This window comes from Brassica napus, chromosome C5 (assembly GCF_020379485.1).
Source record: "Brassica napus cultivar Da-Ae chromosome C5, Da-Ae, whole genome shotgun sequence".
In the NCBI taxonomy this organism is placed as follows: domain Eukaryota; kingdom Viridiplantae; phylum Streptophyta; class Magnoliopsida; order Brassicales; family Brassicaceae; genus Brassica; species Brassica napus.
The window spans coordinates 28,798,093-28,813,619 of NC_063448.1; the positions used below are offsets into that span (position 1 = coordinate 28,798,093).

General features: G+C 41.8%; 3 protein-coding genes across 3 annotated transcripts in view; all 3 read left to right on the forward strand.

Moving 5' to 3' along the window:
• The window catches only part of LOC125587190, a 2,464-nt gene extending 856 nt beyond the window's left edge, over nucleotides 1–1,608 (forward strand). The window contains exons 2-4 of the mRNA XM_048757381.1: nucleotides 199–782; nucleotides 837–1,052; nucleotides 1,306–1,608. Of these exons, the coding sequence (XP_048613338.1) occupies nucleotides 199–782; nucleotides 837–1,052; nucleotides 1,306–1,608 (1,103 nt within the window). The remainder of the gene's footprint in view (nucleotides 1–198; nucleotides 783–836; nucleotides 1,053–1,305) is intronic.
• Nucleotides 1,609–1,615: 7 nt separating this feature from the next.
• LOC125587191 lies at nucleotides 1,616–3,787 on the forward strand. Its single transcript, XM_048757382.1, has 4 exons — nucleotides 1,616–1,825; nucleotides 2,079–2,482; nucleotides 3,203–3,670; nucleotides 3,754–3,787. Exons 1-4 carry the CDS (start codon nucleotides 1,616–1,618, stop codon nucleotides 3,785–3,787), a joined length of 1,116 nt encoding a protein of 371 aa, XP_048613339.1.
• Nucleotides 3,788–9,275: 5,488 nt separating this feature from the next.
• LOC125587192 (meiosis-specific protein ASY2-like) lies at nucleotides 9,276–11,153 on the forward strand. The gene is made up of 5 exons (XM_048757383.1): nucleotides 9,276–9,287; nucleotides 9,492–9,735; nucleotides 10,054–10,314; nucleotides 10,422–10,930; nucleotides 11,019–11,153. The coding sequence occupies exons 1-5, from the start codon at nucleotides 9,276–9,278 to the stop codon at nucleotides 11,151–11,153; spliced, it is 1,161 nt and encodes a 386-aa protein (XP_048613340.1).
• The last annotated feature ends 4,374 nt before the right edge of the window (nucleotides 11,154–15,527 follow it).

Here is a 15,527-nt window from a genome sequence, read left to right on the forward strand (position 1 = left end):
TTTGGACGACTTAAGTCGCTTCCAGAGAGTAAAGACATCGTAGAAGACTTCCTGGAAGTCGTCCAAGTAGTCTTCTCACTTCCTGGAAGTCGTCTGAGTAGTCTTCTCACTTCATGGAAGCCGTCTGCAAGTCTTCTATAGCATTTAGCATAGTGCACAACCTATGTGTTTGAGATGGTTGTTTGTGATTATTTGCAGGCCTTAAAATGGATTTACCAGAACTCCCGCCGAGGATGTTTACATTAGGAGAAGAGCCCGATGCAATCAGGAGCATTTCGTATCATTCTGATGACACGAAGTTGTTTAAATCTCTATGTGATTGTCTCACAGCTGACGAATATGAGGATCTGAAGGCGTCGAAGTTAGGAGTGTTCATCAAATTCAAGGAGCTTGACTTTGGTTGGACTTCAAGGCTGATACATTTTTTGCTCTGTTTCCAGCTGGACATCAAGAAGAAGTTTGAGCTCTGGAGTCTTGTCGTTTCACAACCTGTGAGGTTTTCACTGATAGAGTTTGAACACCTCACTGGGCTGAACTGCGATTACATCAAGGACCTGGAAAATCCAAGGTGTGAGGTTACGTCGGAGATGGCTACTTTCTGGGAGAAGATGCGTGTTGATATCGATACTGGGCCAAGTATTGAACAGATAACAGAAGCATTTTACAACTGCGACGAGTGGTCTCCGGATGATCGCATGCGGCTGGGATACCTTGCCATCTACGCAGGATACATCGAAGGGAAAAAGTTCTCATCCGCTACATCAGCTAGTCTTGCAAGGCTAGTGATGGATTTAGAAAAATTTGAGAATTATCCATGGGGGAGAGTGGCGTTTAAGGTGCTGATGGATTCTCTGAAGGCAAAAGACTTGACGCAAACTGGTTACACTGTTGATGGGTTCATACAAGTGCTCCAAGTGTGGGCGTACTATGCTATGCCAGAATTGGGTGCTAATTATGGGTCTCCCATACCAAACAGACCGTCTCCACTGTTGCTGGCTTACAAGGGTGGCAAAAGACAACGCAAATGTTTTAAGGCTGCTATCAATAAACAGGTACTTAACTTCACTCCTAAGACTTCTCAGACGACTTAAAGTTAAGTCGTGTGGATCGTCTTCCAACAAAAGACCACTCAGACGACTTACTTTTAAGTCGTCTGAGTGGTCTTTTTGTTGGAAGACTTCCAGACGACTTAACTTTAAGTCGTCTGAGAACAAAATACTTCTCAGACGACTTAACTTTAAGTAGTCTGAGAACAAAATTCTTCTCAGACGACTTAACTAAGTTTATATCTTTTATTTATTGCAGACTATCGTGAAGAACTTCGTTCAGAAGGATTTTGATGAAATGTTTCCAAAATGGGACGGAGACGTAGATGACCCTGCCGCGGATAACATAATTAAAGTCATGTTTAATGATCCTGGATGGGAGTGGACCATGGAATGCTGGCCAGTCACCGGTACTCGCAAGATTGTGAAGATGGAAGTGAGTCCAGTGAAGAATGAAGTGAGTCCCGTGAAGTCAGAGAGTGTTGTGAAGGAAGAAAGTAGCAGACCTCGGAAGAAAGCTCGTAAGGGTCTTCTGTTTCTGCTGAGACACCTGCGGCGGTAGTGAAGGGATGACGCATCAGCAGATTGAAAAGTCCTTGAAGGACATATCTGATGCCATTAATCTTGGCTTTGGGACGTGCCTTAAGGAGCTCAAGTTACTGGCGGATAGGATGGTAGCTGTGGAGAAGAAGGTGGGAATCACCAACAGAGGGGGTTCATCTGATGATCGTCAACTTACAACCACTTCAAATCCACCAAAACCTGCTGACGAACCCGGGGTTAGTACCAAAACCTCTCCCAAAATTGCAGAGAAGAGAGTCACTAGGCAAAGTGTTAGGAAGAGTCAGGACTGATGTGCTTTGTTTCTTGTGTGCTTGGATGAACATGTGTGCTTTGTTTCTAGTGTGCTTTGATGAACCACTGTATGCCTTGATTCTGAAGTGCTGTGTGCTTTGTTTCTAGTGTGAATTTGATCTTTGCTGTAAGGGCTTTTGTTAATAGTTTTTAAACACTGTGAACTCGAAATTGCAGAGTGAAAGTGTGAATGGGGCGAAAGCAGGACGGAAGGAAGCCAAAGAACCGAGTCTTACTACAGAACCGAGTTCCTCGAGAGAGCTCTGTCTTGTGAGTCCTGCAGACGACTTACCGAGTGATGATCCTAGCCTTCTTATATTGGACAAACAAGTTCCCACCGCTTCAGATTTACTCGTTGAAGAAGCTAGAAGGCAGACAAAGAAGGAGACTGCTTTGGTGAATCTCCGTAAAAAAAGTGTGCGAGAAAGGAAGCTTGCTCCCACACAGCAAACTCCTTTTAAGGGAAACAGCACTGCCAAACAGATCATTCCAAACAAACAGGTTGGCGGAGGCTATGATCCTTTTGCACCCTATGACAAGATGAAGTCGAAGGAGCTCACTGCATGGGTGCAAAAAGATCCGTAAGTTGCTGTTAAAAATATGCTTATTTATATTTGATTAAAAAAGCTTCCATTTGATTATTTACATTTTGTGTTTGCAGTTCTTATAAACTGCCTCTGAAAAAAAACCACGTAGATGTCCAAGTCGATTTTATCAGGTCCTCCGAACCCCCTTAGAATGGCTGACCGACCATGTAAGTCTTCTGCTATTTTCTTACTCTTATATAAGTCGTCTGGTAGTTATCTGGTACTTTTCTGATTTGTATAAGTCGTCTGTGAGTCGTCTGTGAGTCGTCTGTGAGTCGTCTGTGAGTCGTCTATAAGTCGTCTGGTAGTTATCTTACGTAAGTCATCTGTAAGTCGTCTCTAAGTCGTCTGGTAGTTATCTTACGTAAGTCATCTGTAAGTCGTCTCTAAGTCTTCTCTAAGTCGTCTCTAATTCTTCTCTAGTCTTCTGTTAGTCGTCTCTAAGTCGTCTGTAAGTTTTTTTGACTTGTATTGTTTTATATGCAGCAAATGGATGCTTTTATTAATTTACTGAGGCAACGGTACCAAAACCATCGAGAACATTTCAGGAGCGACAGAATGTGCTTTCTTGATCATATATTTTCTCGCCAGTGGAGGGCCTCCTACCCTGATTTTAAGAGCGACACTCCTGATGCCAACGGTTTAGGAAGAAGACTCCCTGGTGGGGCGTGGAATTATCATGCAGGCGTGATACCTTCTTTTTGCCAATCTAAGAAGGCTTGGGGGGGTGGATGTGGATGATATCTATGCACCTGTGAACTTCAAGAACCAGCATTGGAGTGCTATATGGATATCGATCCCTAAGAGGCACATCGTCGTTTGGGACAGCATTGTCTCTCATATTAGCCCTGAAGAACTCGATGAGGTAATGGAGCCTTTTGTCACAATGGTCCCTTATCTGCTTGTTGAGTGCGCGCTCTCTGACGAACAAAAGGTTCAATACACATTGGAGCCATACACATATGCGAGACAAACCGTTGGAGTACCTCAGTGCCGAGCTGGTGATTGTGGCCCCTTCACTCTGAAGTACATCGAATGTCATGCTCTTGGGATAGAATTTCCCACCGCGTTTGACAAAAAACACGGGAAGACCATCAGGGAGAAGATGGCGCTGGATATATTTCGAGAGCTTCCTATGTGCCATGAATGGGAAAACCAAGACAATGATGAGAACCTGGCAACGTATGATTAGATATTGGATGTGTTATTGTGTGCTGTTGCGATTGTATTTGAACTTGATGCTTTTGTGTACTGTTGTTTGGTAGATTAGGGGATGTTAACAGGGTCAGGATAGGATGATGTTTTTTGTAACCTATCCTCATACCAAACTAGAATTCCGTAGGAAATTAGTTTGGTAGTGCAGTAACCTTTCGGAATATGTAATGTATAACTTGTCTTTTTTAAATTGCACTGTTGGAATTTGTTTGGACGATTTAACATAGAAGGTCTACAAAGAAAAGTTCATAAAACATATAAATTCATAACATAGAGTCTACAGAGAAGTTCATAAAACATAGAAAATCATTGTGGACGATTACAGAGAAGTTCATAAAACATAGAAAATCATTGTGGACGACTTACTTAAAGGTCTTCTGGACGACTAACCAGAAGAAAATTCTAGTTAAGACGTTGGACGACTAACCAGAAGGTCTTCTGGACGACTTACATAAAGGTCTTCTGGACGACTAACCAGAAGAAAATTCTAGTTAAGACGTTGGACGACTAACAAAAAGGTCTTCTGGACGACTTACTTAAAGGTCTTCCACGTCAGTTTTTACATTGTGGACGCTTATGGCCAGTTTCTTTGCAGACTGAGCACCTATAAACCCTGTGTTGCTTCCGGGGTTTGCGTCCTCTCATCCTGGATAGCTCCAACCAAGATTGCCATCTTGATTTCTTCTGTCTCCCTGGACCACGCTTTACTTCCGGAGGAAAGCATGTGCGTGACTCAACAAGTTGTCCAACACAAGGATATATATTCTCTGAGTATCCTGCAAACAAAGTATCCTTTGAGTAGACCGGCCACACAAGTGTGGAGATATGCACACCAGCTGCTGTTCCAGCTGCTATAGCATGAGAGCAAGGTATTTTCTCGACTTGATAGACACCACAATCACACTTTTGAAGTTCCAGATCAACATTACAGTCCCTATTGCCACCTTTCACAAAGAACTTCCATCCATCAATTTGTTGGACTCTCAGAGTATACGCGTTCTCCTCTCGGACAGCAAGCAAGTGTTCAACACCCCGACTATGTTGAGTTGTAAGACTCAAAGCATCTCCTCTCCTTTTCCAGTACCACCTTCCTAGCTTCTCCCTTATGAACTCCAGCAGGAACTGAATAGGAAATCCTCTTGCTCGCTTCAGTGCGGAGTTAATTGATTCAGCGATATTGCTCGTTTTTAAGTTTACCTGTCTCCCTGACAATGAACCCTAGACCATAGGGTCACATCGGCTTCCTCCAGATACTCAGCAAGATCCGGATTTGCACTCCGTATCTCATCCATGTACCGATCAAAATCGTAAAGTGTATGAGCATAAGCAGCACCTTTCACCAAGTACAAGAGATGCTTCCCTTTGTACTTTTTGACAATATTCTCTTGAAGGTGATAATAACATATTCCTCGGGTTGCCCAAGGAAACACCTTTTCACACGCATTTATAATGGAGGCGTGCCTGTCGGAGACTATCACCAGAGGATACTCATCAGATACACAGCTCGCCAATTTTGTGAAAAACCATTCCCAAGATTCATCATTCTCACCATCTACGATCCCAAAAGCCAATGGATATATCTGAAAATTACCGTCTTGTGCGGCTGCAACCAACATAGTACCCCCATACTTCCCACTTAGGTGAGTCCCATCTACCACAATGACCCTTCTCTGATACTTAAATCCTCTGATCGAAGCTCCAAAAGCAAGAAATAGATACTTAAATCTATTCAGAGAATCAAGTTCTATAGCTGTGATAGAACCCGATTTGCTGCCTTGATTTGCTCCAAATATGAAGGCAGTCGCTCATACCCGTCTTCCGCTGATCCTCTCCCAATTTCTTGCGCATATAACAATGCTCTGTATGAAGTGGTGTAATCAAGTGTCATGCCAAACATGTTCTTCATTGCATCTTTGATATGCTGCGGATTCAACCCATCAATGATTCCCACTCGATCTATGAAAAGTCGACCAATGTACTTCGGAGTACAACGTTTCCGCTGAGCGATTCTGTCTGGGATGGAACATGTATGAGTTGCCAAATACTTGGTTACCCAAAACGTTTTAGTCCCATGTTTCACACTTGCTCGGACCTTCCATTGACAACCACTAACACGACATGTTGCCACAAACAGAGTTTTCGTTGACTTGAATATTCTGAAGGAGAACCTACGCCTCACCGCTGTCAACCGCAACTCTGAAAGCAGTGCATCCTTACTAGCAAAACTCTAGTTGACATAGATTCTGTCTGCAGATGATCCTTCTCCTTCACAACCATATGCCCCTTTGTAATCATCAAAACAGATTTCATCATCTTCTTCCTCATCCTCATCTTTAACCTTTTCATACTCACTATAATCCTCAGCATCAGCGACAACAGGGATGTCAGCATCCTCCTCCCCATCATGATCCTCAGCTTCATCCCCCTCTTCAGCTTCATGCCCCTCCTCAGCTTCATCCCCCTCTTCATCTTCATCGCTCACATCAGCTTCATCCCCCTCTTCAGCTTCATCCCCCTCCTCAGCTTCATCCCCCTCCTCAGCTTCATCCCTTTCCTCTGAAACCGTTCTCATCTTGCTAAAGCTTGATACACAAAGACGTACTTCATGCGTTTTAGTTATCTCGAGCAAGTTCCGAACTTGTCTATCACTTGTAACATGAATAGGAGGAAGGTCTGGAGCCATCTGTTGTAATGAGTAGGTTAGCTCCACAGACTCTGTGTTCATGTCCAGGTTATAATCTTCTTGAGCCATTGCAACAAGATCAGCATGTGTCGAACCTTCATTCAAAAATAACATTCTCGCTCCTTTGAAATGATCAACCACAAAATTCCAACATCCATCTTTCAACAACCATTCTCCATACACTGCATGTAACTGACACATCATCTGAAAAAGTCAAAATAAAACACATTAGCAAACTTAGAACAAAGAAAACGAAAGTTTATTAAAGATCGAAGCGGACGACTTCAATCTAAGTAGTCCAGACGACTAAACTATATGTCGGCTGGTCAACGCAAAGGTTATTTTTGCAATTGACTTTGAAATCTGTTATTTCGGACGACTGAAAAATAAGTCGTCTACTATTGTTTGGCTAAAAAAAAACTCCAAAAAAGCTAGACGACTTACATTTCAGTCGTCAGAGGTTAGTTTTGCATTTGACTGGATTATTTCAGAAGTTTGACTTTTCTTGACGACTTGCATTTCAGTCGTCTAGTGAAAATTAAAATAATATTATTTTTTTAAAAGTAGACGACTTACAGTTAAGTCGTCATAGGTTAGTTTTGCAATTGAAAAAAAAACTTCAAGATTTAATTATATACAGACGACTTATAATTCAGTCGTCCACGAGACGACTGAAATGTAAGTCGTCCAGGATTTACGAGGTTTGACCAGAATCTCGGAAAAAAATCCTGGACGACTTACAAGTAAGTCGTCTCGTGGACGACTGAATTATAAGTCGTCTGTGTATAATTAAATTTTGAAGTTTTTTTTTTCAATTGCAAAACTAACCTATGACGACTTAACTGTAAGTCGTCTACTTTTAAAAAATATTATTATTTTAACTTTCGCCAGACGACTGAAATGTAAGTCGTCTGGGGAAGTCAAACTTCTGAAATTATCCAGTCAAATGCAAAACTAACCTATGACGACTGAAATGTAAGTCGTCTAGGTTCTTTGGAAATTTTTTTGAAACCAAACAAAAACAGACGACTTAACTTTTAGTCGTCTCAGGTTACAGATTTCAAAGTTAATTGCAAAAATAACCTCTGCGTTGACCAGACGACTTCCAGGTAAGTTGTCTACAGTCAGACGACTTCCCAAGTAAGTCGTCTGACGAACAGATCTGGAAAAAAACTCGATGTCATACCTTAAATTGGTGAGATAAGTTCCTTAGCATACATAAGGCTTCTCCAAGCACACAGAATCACAAACGAAATTAACCCACCCAGAATCGTTAGCTTCTATGACTCTATGAACCATAAAAAATTTAGAATCAAAATCTTGGGTTTTTTAACTCATTGTAGAGAGAAAGTGAGAGATGTGTTGTGTTTAGTTCACAAGAATGGATAAAGAAGAAGGGTAACTCGATTTTGGGAGCATTAAGTGCTTCAAATTGGTTGTTCATGGTGGTTGTGGTATTGATGACAATGGCAATCTTGTAATTACTTGAAGATGATGAGGGTGAGAGAGTAAAAATGTCATTTTCGAAAAAAAAAGAAAAAAAAATTGATGGCATTTTCGTAAATTATATGAACTTGTGGGGTGAATAGGGCAAAACCAATTTTCAAAAAAAAAAAGGTTAGTTTTGTGTTTGACTTTAAGTTATAGGTCAATTCTGCCAAAAGCCCAAAAAAAAAAGGTAAGACTACTAAAAGTATTTTTATTTAAAATTTTAATTTAATAAAGTTCTTATTTCTTTGTCAAATATAATTGTTACTCTGAGTAAAAGCTTTAGACTCATAATATTTCTAGTGCTCTCTTCGAATTTTAATTTTCCATGTTCGATAGATCAAGAGGTTCTTGCATTGCCCATAACAAACCATTTTGCTATAGCTTTTAAAATCCCAAAACAGCACAACCAAAATAATTATTTTGGACGTCCTGATTTTAATTGAAATTAGAACGGCAAATTTTACAATAACAAAAAATAAGATAAAAGTTATTATTAATTTTTATTTTTTATTTTTCTATGAAATATCAATTTAGAACTTTTTCAAACCGTTCGTTAAAGAGAAATAAATGCAAAATTAACGAAAAAGTGAATGCAACAAAAATATTTGAGGCAATCATGAAATATATATGTGAGGATATATATATGGGACCTGATGCCTTAACAACTCATTTGTATCTGTTAGGTTGGGATATTATTGGAAAAGATGCGATCTGTGAAGCTAAAACATTTTTGATACATCATACATGAAAAATGGAACCAACCATACGAACATTTCTATGATCCTAAAATAGCTAGGCCAACAACATTATATGATCATAGGTCCACTGGTTTGTGCAATATGATTTACAAAATGATTCAAAAAATTTAGTAAAGAAGATAAAAGTTTTCGTTGACAAAATTGTTGTGCACATAAGAGAAATTAACATCGACGAAAGTAAGAGAAAAATACCCATTTAGAATTTCTATATTGATTTTGAAAATCATAATTTCAATCATTTAACCCGTATTTATAATAGCCTTTTTTTTCTATAGAAAAACATCTTTATTTTACTAAAGATACTTTTCATAATCCAAAAAGCATATTGTACTAAATGAATGCTATCTTTTAATGGTATAAAAAGATTTAAGTCACTTCCACAATCAATAAAAGAATATCTGAATCTCAAAGCGCCTTCGTAACATCTTAATTGTGCTTGACCTAATGCACTCATTAAAATCAAAGAAACCAATTTCACATAATGATATGGTGATAAAGACATGCATCACTAAAGCAAATGATCTGTTAGAATGAGATTTTTTAGAATTCACATTAAGAGCACTCAGTCTCAATGGACATTTGAACAAATAGATTATGAAAACTGTGAAGTCTATAGAATATCCAGTTATTATATACGGAAATGTGCAAGAAGGTATAAGGCCACAAAGGGTCTCAGACAGGTTACCCCTTATCTTTGTACCTCCATATAATAAGTGCAGATGTTTTGATGAATCTAATTGCAGATATGATATACCATGGATTTTACCTACTTTTAGCTATGGTATATAAGTGTTTTCAAATACATTATAGTTGTTCTGGATTCTAGTATGTTTTCAGGTTTTGAAGTGATTTGCAGGAAAGTGCAAGAAGGTATGCTTTGATGGTTATGGCCGCTGAGATCGATGTCTCTCTAAGTGTTCGCGTTTTCGAGGAGCTGACGTCCATTAGCTCGTTAGACAAAGGCCTTCTGTCGATAAAGATGCGACCAAGCTACAATGTGATAGGAGGACACCCTAATAAGACTTTCGATTGGCAGAGGTCTTACTTCTATGTTAAGTCCGACAGTTCCGCTTTCGAGGATCCTCCGGATGACGACTACCGTGTGTTGTAGAACACTTTACTCGGTAGAATACCTCCGTTAACTCGCGTCGTTTCTTCGCATACTAACCGTCTTTATTCTCATTGTTTTTTCCTTTGGCAACTGATCACCCGACTTCCCGCGAGTATCCGGAGGAATTCCTGTCGAGCGCTCGTGCTGTTGCGAGACTTGATCAAGAGCATTGGGGGAACATCTCTTGGGAGAGGGTTAGCCGTTGCATCGATCGTATTTCAAAGAGTAAGTCCGCTCTTTTCCTCGCCCTGCTGCGACTCTTCGCTTCCATCTTCGCAAATAAGTCTTCTGTTCATGTTTTTTGCAGAGGATTGGAATTCAAGTTATCTTCCCGCGGTTAACACGGTTAAGAGACGGATCTCGCTGTTCACCAAAGAAGAGCAAAAGAGGATCAACGAAGCAAGGAGAATGAAGGGCCTTTCTGATCTAAGCGTTATGATGGCGGCTCAGCTCGTCGAACCATCGGGGGCTCCTGACGAGGTGGCGGCCACTGATATAATTGAAGCGACTATTCAGCGTCAGGCTCCTTCTCCCGACGCCTCTGCCACTGCCTCTAAAAAGAAGAAGAGCAAAAAGTGATCTCGCGACGATACCTCCGCTGACGAGGATCACGAAACACTCCCGGAGGGGACTGGTCCTTCAGACCGGACCGAGACTGCTGAGCCGTCCAAGAAGAAAAGGAAAAGAAGCAGTCGAGCAATCGACAGTCTCTTCCGGGAAAGAACGCTGCCTCCCGAGGTACCGAGGTTACTGGTTCCGCTGCTCAAGCTGGCTCGACTGTCGAGCCATCTCCTAATCTGGCTCTAATAGATGAACCCGGGGATGCTTCGCCCGTAGTTCAGCTTCAGAAGAAGGAGAGGCGAACGAGTGAGCAGGTAACGACTAGCCGCCAGGTTCTTTCTGCTGCTGTCCCAAGTGTAGCTAGGGATTCTGCTTCATCGATTCCCAGGGCATCGACTCCCATCACGTCGGCTGGTGGTGCTCCGGCCGTAAGGACGACTCCGAGGGTCGAGTTTCCAGACCACATCTCGTTCGAGTACGACGGGCTGACTCCCCTTATCTATGCTCCAAATAGATGCGTGGAACTGGTCAGTCAGATCAAATGCGGACCGAAGCCTCTCCCGCCCGTTGCTGACTTGATCTTTAAGGACGAGTACGTTGATGCCGCTCGTACTAAGTTGCTGGTAAAATTTTCCTTCGTCCCTTTCGAATTTTTCATGTGTACTCTCGTCGATCCTCTAACTTGAGTGTTTTTTCTTTCGTGCCTCGTAGTGTGATGGAGTCTCGAACTTTGTTATTGAGAAGTATGATACGGCTCTGAAGGAGGCGCTCTCGGAGTCTGAGAAGCTGAAAAGGACTGTGGCGGCCAAAAGTAGGCTCTTCCGTCGAAAGAGGGCGGAATGGTAAGAGGAGTACGAGAAGATGGCCGAGAAGAGAGAACGAACAATCGCTCGGAGAAGAGCTCAGAAAGAAAGAGCCGACGCAGCTGAAGCCGAACTTTCCATTGCTCGCTCCACTATCGAGGCTTTGGAGCTGCACAAGTCCAACCTCATGGAAGAGATGGGAGTTAAGGCTGCGGAGCATAAGAAAGAGTTGGATCGACTCAGGGACTCGCGCATTTACGAGGCCACGAAGGAACAGTGAGGGTCGAGACCGAGATGGCCACGAAATGTAACAAACACTTTGGGAATTTGCGCGATTGGTGGGCTAATCGCGGGCCGTTTGACACAATGCGGCTACTGCAGAGTCAAGCTTTCGGAACCAAGAAATGTCTCGAAGCTTTGAAGGCCGGCGGTCGCGACATTCCTCTGGAGACCATCGACATGTTTGTTGCTCAAGAGGAGAAGTTCGAGCAGGAAGCTACAAAGCTTAACCCCGGCGAGATCCCCGAAGATGACTTGGCCTTATCTCCCCATAGACTCGACTCGCAGTTTGTCGACATGCGAGCCTTCGTGGGCCTTGATCCGCATGGAACCAACACGCACCTGGTCAGTCCGAGGATTGCTGCCGCTCTTCGAAGCCCTGCTAACCATCTCAAAATTCCGGTTGCTCCTTCTCGTTCCACGGGGAACGGTACCCCAGAGAGAAATGCGCCGGTCCCTGACGTTCAAGCCACAGACAAAGGAGTGGCCTCGACGCGAGACGAGGGTGATGTTAGGAGTTTTCAAGGCTCCTAAGACAAATGTTGTAGTATAGTGAATGTCGAACCAGTTCTGAGGGATATCAAAGCACCGAGAATGCAAGTACTCACTTAATCTAAGTGCAACCAATGATTTAGATGAGTTTTAAGCTATGACTAAAACTAAAAAGCAATAACAGAATGATACTTTCTTGACTAAGGGAAAAGAGAACTCATGGGCATAGGGATTAGACCTTGGGTGATCAAGTTTCGAACTAAGGATGACAAATGATCAATCAAACTATCGACCTTAAGCCTAGACACAATTCTAAGCAAGCTCTATGTCTAGATGAATGCTCATTTGCTAACATATCTCAAACATCAAATGTCTTTGGTTGAATAATATGAAAGCAATCATTACTAACAAGTCTATTAGCTATTTTAGCACCTTTAACAACAAATGTCTTTGGCAAAGTATACTAAAAGCCTAGGAGAGTTGTCTCAGGCATTTCATCAAACACCTTTTGGGTGGGAAATGCCTATTGATCAACTTTTGAGTGGCCAACTCAGAAGATGCATTATGAATACTCTACTAGCAAGGAACAAGAATGATCTACACTAAAACATCCTAGAACTAACCTAATCACCCTTAATCTCCCTAACCCATGAATTCAAAAGGTGATTACTCACTAATCTCCATGATTCCTCTTAAACCCATATTGGATTTCAGATTAATCATGTAGAGAAATAGATAAGAAATCAACAAGAACACAAGAACATAACAATCAAAATCCAAGAGATAAACTTCTCAAGAGAGTTTTTGTGTATTTCTCAATAGATCAAAAGATAATCTGCTTGGTGGCTCCCAAAGATGTTTAAAACATAGGTTTTAGAAATGTAAAACGTGCATAATGAAATGACCAAAAGGGCCTTAAGTAAATAGAAATCGACCCAACAATAGACGCGGAGCGACCTCGGCATGTCGCTCCGACAAGTCGCTCCGGCCTTCGGGAGCGACCTCAGTGGGTCGCTCCGGGCTTTGCTTCGTGTCGTCTCGCCATAGAGATGAGAGCGACCTCGGGGTGTCGCTTTGGGAGGTCGCTCCGAGAGGGGTGTGAGATGCGAGCGACCTCGGTGCGTCGCTCTGGGCAAGTCGCTCTGGGCTTCCAACGGGATGAATATGGCGAGCGACTTCACGGGGTCGCTCCAGCTAGGTCGCTCTGAGAGGTGCTTTGGAGCGACCTCATGACGTCGCTGCGGAACCTCGCTCCCATCCTCTGCTCGTCCAATGATCACCTATTTCACCTCCTTTGAGCTCCAAATGCATCCAAATGTCCCCAAGAACTCCATGTGGCACTCCAACACCTGATAAAGACTCATGTATGCAAAATGTAACCTAAACATGGCTAAATCCTAGTCTATATGATCAAAATGCACATGGACGAATGGATAAGATAATGGAAATATGCAAGATATCAACTCCCCCAAACTTGTTCTTTTACTTGTCCACAAGTGAACTTTCTAGAACTCATAGGGAGAGAGGTTTGAAGGTGAGAGCTCATAGCCAAAAGAAACACACAAAGCACTCAAATCAACATCTAAATTCAGCATTAGTACACCCTCTCTTATTATACTCTAGCTTCTCTAGGCCTATTCAACTCTTTTCATCCCTACACTCATCATCATGCATTCACACATGCAAATCAGCCAACTCTCAAGTTCATTAAGCATAGCATCAAGTGAATTCTTGCAAATGGTCAATTGGTCCAAATCATTTGGTTGAGTAAGGGAAAGCTTTTATTCAAGTGGGTCAAGAGGTTCAAAATCCATGATCTTTTAAAGTGGTTTACTCTCAAAACAAGTAGCCTTGACATTGCACATAATATATCTAAGAAAGGGATCAACTCATGCATACAATGCTCAATCTCCATTGTTCTACCATTTTCCCAAACATACAATTACACAATCATTCCCAAATGTCAAACCCAACTCACATCTCTCACCAAAAGATCCTAAGAACTTTAACTCCTTCTCTTTGAAATCTACAAGGGATTTTCCACAACCTCAAAACATTACTTAGCTCCTAACAACTTTGCTAGCCCCCTTTTTCTTTCTTTTTCTTTTCTTTTTATATATTTTTTTTTTTTTTTTTTTTTTAGATGGGGGCCAAGACTTTTCATAACTTGAGCTAGAGGTTTTTCTACTTATCCCAATAAGACAATTCACTTAAACACAAAGAGTCATTTCTTTTCTTTTTTCATTGCTCCCAAATCATAATCACAACTCTCACCCCCCACCTATAGCTAGACAATAGAGTGCCCAATCTAGCAAGAATGAAGATCAAGCATTGTCGTTCCCGATACTCTCAACATTATGCACATGTAAGACTTTCCGAAGAAGGCCTCACTCATCAAACAATGAAAGCTTAAAAGAAGGAAAGGTTTTGGGAGTGGTCTACCACTAGAGTTTGTCAAAATAAGATTGGCATAAAGGATGTGACAACTCAAGTGTGTATAGCCATGACTCAGTACACAAGGGACCATGAGCAAGAAGCATTAAGTTCGTTCAGTTCAAATAAGGTTGTAGTTGGCTTCAAAGACTGAGTTTCAGCAATCAACAAGTTTCAGGAAGAGTCTTCAAGGCTCGAAGCATACAAGTGTTTTTGAGAGGTGCATAAGCTATTCAGGTGCAAAGTAATGTTCTTTACAAGGCATTTCAAATCATTGCTCCCAATGCAAGTAAATGCAACCTATATGCTCTAGACTCTCCTAGAAATGCCAATGATGCAAACTAAATGAATTTTTTTTTAATGCAAATATATATGTATAATGCAATGCATGAGACTCAAAATCATCAAAGCAAACGTGATCAAATACTTGGTACCTCCCCCAAACTTAAATGACACAGTCTCTGTGTTGTCAAGGAGAGAGAGATACCCAAAAAGAGAAAACTAATATGCAAAAACGAAATGGTATATACAAGGGAAAGTAGTGGGTTACCTTCTATGGAGAATGAGTAGAGGGAGATGCTCCCTCCTCGTCGTCCTCAGGTGGTAACTCTTCAAGGTGCTCATCAGTAAGAGTGCCCATCTCTTCAATGTAGAAGGCTTGCCCGAACACAGTTGGTTTCTTCATTTTCTCCTTGATGTCAAAGTGGAGAACATGCCCTTTACCCAAATGGAGATCAATCGTGCCCTCTTTCACCTTAACAATTGCTCCTGCTGTAGCTAAGAATGGCCTTCCAAGAATCAATGGGTCCTGAGCCTCCTCACCCATCTCAAGCACCACAAAATCTGTAGGTATCTCATACCTTCCAATCTTCACAGGTAGGTCCTCTAAGATGCCCACAGGGTACTTCACTGAACGATCAGCTAACACCAGAGAGAGTTTACACTTCTTGTACTGAGTGAATCCAAGCTTCTTTGCAACAGACAAAGGCATCACGCTGACACTAGCTCCCAAATCGCAGAGACATTTCTCAAATACCATAGGTCCAAGAGCACAAGGTAGTGTAAAGCATCCTGGATCCTCTAACTTCTCTGGAACATCAAGCCTTTGGATGATGGCACTGCACTCATGGGTAAGAATCATCATGCTTTCCATTTCCTTCTTCTTTGCAGCTACAACATCTTTCAGGAACTTGTTGTATTGAGGAATCAACAT

Bases quoted from the DNA above. Each gene is read 5' to 3' on its own strand.
- LOC125587192 (XM_048757383.1), top strand. The intron at 9,736-10,053 runs GTGTGTTGTAGA...TGTTTTTTGCAG, and splicing joins TCCTCCGGATGACGACTACC to AGGATTGGAATTCAAGTTAT. The intron at 10,315-10,421 runs GCAAAAAGTGAT...CCGTCCAAGAAG, and splicing joins TGCCTCTAAAAAGAAGAAGA to AAAAGGAAAAGAAGCAGTCG.
- LOC125587191 (XM_048757382.1), top strand. From the start codon at position 1,616: ATGACGCATCAGCAGATTGAAAAGTCCTTGAAGGACATATCTGATGCC. The intron at 1,826-2,078 runs GTTAGTACCAAA...TCGAAATTGCAG, and splicing joins AACCTGCTGACGAACCCGGG to AGTGAAAGTGTGAATGGGGC. The intron at 2,483-3,202 runs GTAAGTTGCTGT...TGCCAATCTAAG, and splicing joins GCATGGGTGCAAAAAGATCC to AAGGCTTGGGGGGGTGGATG.